Source organism: Galeopterus variegatus, unplaced genomic scaffold, assembly GCF_000696425.1.
Source record: "Galeopterus variegatus unplaced genomic scaffold, G_variegatus-3.0.2 Scaffold5463, whole genome shotgun sequence".
NCBI lineage: Eukaryota > Metazoa > Chordata > Mammalia > Dermoptera > Cynocephalidae > Galeopterus > Galeopterus variegatus.
The window spans coordinates 101,780-106,865 of NW_007731574.1; the positions used below are offsets into that span (position 1 = coordinate 101,780).

At 50.3% G+C, this 5,086-nt stretch overlaps 1 protein-coding gene and 1 pseudogene across 1 annotated transcript in view; one reads left to right on the forward strand and one right to left on the reverse strand.

The window, feature by feature from the left end:
- RRP1B (ribosomal RNA processing 1B) overlaps positions 1-5,086 on the reverse strand; it is a 28,655-nt gene that overhangs the window by 2,587 nt on the left and 20,982 nt on the right. The window contains 3 exon segments of the mRNA XM_008589466.1: positions 765-917; positions 3,440-4,113; positions 4,783-4,914. Of these exon segments, the coding sequence (XP_008587688.1) occupies positions 765-917; positions 3,440-4,113; positions 4,783-4,914 (959 nt within the window).
- On the forward strand, positions 2,635-2,962 carry LOC103604888 (annotated as a pseudogene).

Sequence of the window (5,086 nt, forward strand, 5' to 3'; positions counted from 1 at the left end):
ACCTTGGTGTCATCAGCACCATGTTCTGATCACAGAACAGAGCTAACCAGTCAGCCCCAATGAAGTGCTTTTACCCGCACACCTGGCTCTGCTCTGCGAGGGGTGGCATGGGGACGTCAGCGCCATTCTGCAGTTACCCGCCTATCACTTGCCACAAGGCTCTGTGCTCCCGGTAAAGAAAGCAAAACAAAATTAGGATGTCTGAAACACTCTGAAGGACAGGAAAAGAGTCACCACTAAAAAACTATAAGGATAGATGTTAATGCCTATTCTTTTTGTCCCAGAGTTTTGAAGTTTGAACTTGAAGATTACATGAAACTGATTAGACTACATCTATGGTGGACTCTAACATCAATGGGCAAAGGGATGTAGATTTTCCAACTATTTGTGTACAAGGCCTCCAATAGTTCATCAAAATTAACTACATTCTTCTACTTGAAAAATTCCTAGAAGCTGATCTGTTATGTATTATGAAGCACTTCCTCAAATTTCTTCCTTCCAGATTGTGCGTCACCAATAGCACTTCAAATTCCTCCCAGCCTTGATTGCTCAGGGTCAGCAACAGACCACCCAGAAACACCCACAATGTTACCAGGGCTGAGCATATGGCTCCTATAACAGGAAATGCCCACTGCGGGCAGGATCATAGGTTAACACACCTGCTGGGGTGCACCTGGGCACAGGAGGGCCACAGCAGGGCCCAAGGTCTGGCACCCAGAATCTTTCTGTGGGAATAACTGCACCCCTCTGGGGAGGGAAAGTACCTGGATGGAGGGATCTGAGAAGCAGGCAGCACCGCTGCGCTTGGCTTTTCTGAAGAACAGGGGCTTTGGTAAGAAGGGGGTGTCAAACTTCACAAAGTTGCTCTCTGTCCTCTGCTGCTGCTTCCTCAAAGGGCTGACGGTCCCACTGCTTCCCTATGTGAGCAAAGGGTTAGAAGCGAAGAGAGGGAAGGGGTTGCACGACAGAACTTCCAGAGGTCTCATGTCATGCCCACGCCCAAGGGAGGTGAAACCGGGACAGCGAGGTGGCACAACTGCAGGAGGCAGCCCACCACACCAGTGTGGACAGCCCACACCCGTGGTCTCCTGTGCTAGGTTTGCAAAGGAACCTTTACTTAGCAGAGTGCAAACCCCACACACACACAGTGACCGGTTCTCTACCATGGTGCCCCACCAGCAGGGGTGATGAAAAGGTCTTCTCAGAGACAAGAACCTGTTTTTATCAACTTCACCTTAAGACTTAGGCCCCATGTTCTGAATATTTTTGCCTTTCAGAGCCCATCTGTTAAATAATGATTCATTTTCCCATCTGTGATCACAGACATTACTGGGTTGCAAGTTTGGCATTCATTCATTCGTTTGTTCATTCAATGCTTTTTCTTCACTAAGAAGAGCAGACATGTCTCCTTTCTCTTGCTCTTGTTTCTCAGGCCGTCTGTGATCACAGACATTACTGGGTTGCAAGTTTGGCATTCATTCATTCGTTTGTTCATTCAGTGCTTTTTCTTCACTAAGAAGAGCAGACATGTCTCCTTTCTCTTGCTCTTGTTTCTCAGGCCCTGGTAACCTGTTTTAGGGAGGACTGGGATGGTTGATAAATAAGTCCCAGGGTCAGAGGAGGTTTTTCCTCCCCACAAGGGCGACTAAATGAATGGAGGGTGCATGTGACATCCCAGTTAGGCTCAGCAGGCCCCTTACAGGCAGGGACAGACAGACATGGGGTAGACTGTACCTAACAACTTCCCACAGCACAGCCCTGGTTCCTGTTATAGGATTCAGGCATCTGGGAAGCCCAGTGCCATCGATGTCACATGGGGGTTTCAGCAGGTTCTCGCTGCTCCTGGCTCAGAAGAGTTTGCTGCCTCTCCTTAGCAGAGCTGGGATGCCCACAATGAGGCAAGGACAGCTCCGGAATCCCTCTCCTGTGCTGCTCGCCTCTGCTGGCAGACACGTCTCCCCTGTGGGGAGGAAAAACCTCTCTTGACCCTGGGTCTTACTTAGCAACCATGCCCTAAACAGGATGTCAGGGCCTGAGAAATAGGACCAGGAGAATGGAGACATGTTTGCTCTTCTTAGTGAAGAAAACGCAATGAACGAACAGCGAGCAAAGGGCAGAGGCTGCATAGTAAAGGGAGGTGACGATGGTGATACTGCCAGTGAGGGACAGACCCAAGACTAGAAATCAACTCCCCTGGAGTCCCACTTGGTGTTCTGTTCTCCCTTGCCAAGACTCTCTACTGACCATACACTCACTCACCTAAGCATTGAGTCGGCCTCTGACCAAGTCCAACCAGGCCCCCTAAGTAAAGGCCTCAGTGCGACAACCACTGCAGTGTGGATCGTGGAAACGTGGGTACTGACCAAGGGTCACAACCGTCAACACTGCTGTCACACACACACTGTGTACATGAATGAGTATGGCTCTGTCCCAAGGAAACGGCATTTGCCGACCCTGGCGCGGATGTGCATGGCACGTCCAGAGGGGGTGTGGAAAGCAGATCCAGAGCTTCATCCTTGCTCACATCTGGCTCCAGAGGCCCAGAGAGAAGAAAGTCTTTTCATTAAAAAAGGTAGGTGAGGCCTTTCCACCACCTGTGGAGGCCTGCTGGGAACATGACTTCTAAAAGGCAGTATGTCTGGAAGGCCGTGGTCCAAGGCCATTTTTGCTAGCTATAAGCAGGGTCTCCGGAACCAAAGGAACACACAGCTCTTCTTAAAACTGACGGTGCTCATGCCCAAGATGAAACTGAATTCTGCTTGGGCAAGAGGTGTGCTATGTGTACAAAGCAAAGAACCACATGGGGACTCCTGGCGGCAATCCAACAGAACCAGAGTAACCTGGGGAGAGGAACTCATGCTCGTGGAACAGTGGCATGGTTCCTGTCAAATTCTGAAGCAACCTTCCTACTAAGGCAATTGGATGCAGAATCTGTGTGATGCTGTACCCCTCAAGGATTTAAACTAAAGGATTTAAATGAAAGTAAATAATAAATAAAAGTGGGTTTGTGTTAAACAAACAAACAAACAAAAGGTGAGACGAGAATTGTGGGCCTCCTCTCTTGTCAAAGGGGCACAAGTTGGCCACGAGCTGATGAAGAAAATGAGCAGCATTGGTGGGAGGTGCACGGCTGCCATTCACACCACACTGCTGGCCTGTGGGGACACTCCTCCCGGCTCGATGCTGATCTTCCCTAACCTCTGAGTGCATGGCCTGGGGGAGGGAAGGGGTAGATGAGGAGGACTTGTACTTGGCCCCTGAGATGGTCACCTGTTATTTACTCGTTAGTGAAGGTTAAGCCATGACCTACTCTTAACCGCTGCTTAGTCCAGAGGTCTGACCAGTCCCCCCACCCCTGCCCATGGGAGGCAGTGGGGTGCCTTGAACACTTCTATTCAAGAGTCTCAGCACACCTGCCCCTGGGCCCTTCCCACCTTACCAGAGCTTGGATTTGCCTGACTTGGGATTCCAATACTCCATTGTGTTCGAGCAAGTTTGACATCTCTTTCATTTTCTTCCTCTTTTTCAAGATTGCTGTTTTCTGACTGCATGGGGCATGGAGGTCAAGGCTGCTGGGCTCTGCCTTCTTCTGTAGCCTCTTGCAGGGCAGGGTGGTCTGGCCATCTCCTCCCTCTGCTGGGCTTGCTGGAGAAGCTCCCTTCTGCTTCAGGGGCCAGGCCAGCATGGTCAGGCCACTGCTGCTGATTGGGAAAGCTCTGAGTTTCCGCTTCCTTTTCAGGACGTGGGCACCACCTATTGGGGCACCTTTGGTGGCAGGCCCCCGTGGATGGCCACTGCTCGGGCCACTTTGAGATGTGTCCTCTAGAGGTGATACTGCCAGTTCCAAGATGTCCCTGCTGGCCCTCATGCTCTTCTTCCTCAGTCGCTTCCTTTTGCTGTGCATGGGGATGGTGGGGGGATGCTCTGAGCCACTCTCCTCCCCGGTGCTGGACACAGCCTCAGGCTCCCTGCCTCCGTTCTGTGCTAGGGATGGGGCTTCATCCCCTGGGCCTGCACTCTGAGGTGGGAGGTGGCTCTTCTTCCTCTTTTTCCTTTTTCTCTTTTGAACACTGTCTTCGCTATCCTCTTCCTCAGCAAGATAGACTCTGTGTCCTATAAAGACACATAAACCAGTAAACAAGCCCCCTAATAACAGGTGAAATTCTGTCTTGCTTGTGACTCTGTGATGGCGTGACTGGCAGAATTTTCTGACAAGCAAGATAGACTCTGTGTCCTATAAAGACACATAAACCAGTAAACAAGCCCCCTAATGACAGGTGAAATTCTGTCTTGCTTGTGACTCTGTGATGGCGTGACTGGCAGAATTTTCTGACATTCTACCACCAGAAAAGTTTTTGTCCTCCATGATGCCCTCAGTGCACGAAGCTCTAGCTCTGTCCTCCAGTCCCATCTCCTCCATGCCCTGCTGTGACTAGAGGCCCTCGTCCATTTCAGTATAAACAGAACCAAAATAGTCAGATTTCTACAATTTTAAGCCCACAGATCCAGAGCAGCCATCACACGACTGCCCTAAGGGCAGCATTTCTCCAGCACTGTCCCAAGCCTCCTCCTCATTCCTCTGTAAGCTTTTAGTTGAGTAAGGCTGAGGAGCGGTTCCACGGAAATAATGAAATGCCCGGAAAATAGATCTCTCCTTTCCAGCTGTTACTTTTCTGCTCATGCTCTATGAGGACACCAGCTCTGGTCTCCCTAATGCCAGCGCCCAGGGGCTGCACTGCACCCTCCCTCTGTGCCTCTCTGCTCTCAAGCTCCACAGCTTACCTTTCTCCTTTTCCAAGTTTGTTTTCTCTAAAAGCTTATTCCCTTTTTTCTTATGCCTCCCTTGACTGAGGGGCTGGTCATCTTCATCAGCAGAAATATCCTCCGCAAAACTGAGTTGAGATATACTGCCTGCTAGATACCAAAATGACACCTTGTCAGCTTTCCGAGACCTCACGACCCTACCCTAGTGGCCTAAGAGTTGTGCCCCCTCCCCAAGTTACCCAGGTAAGATTTTTAACCCTGACTTCTGCCTCATCATCACTATTTCTCCAATCCAAACCTGAAAGCTGCTGACACAGGAATC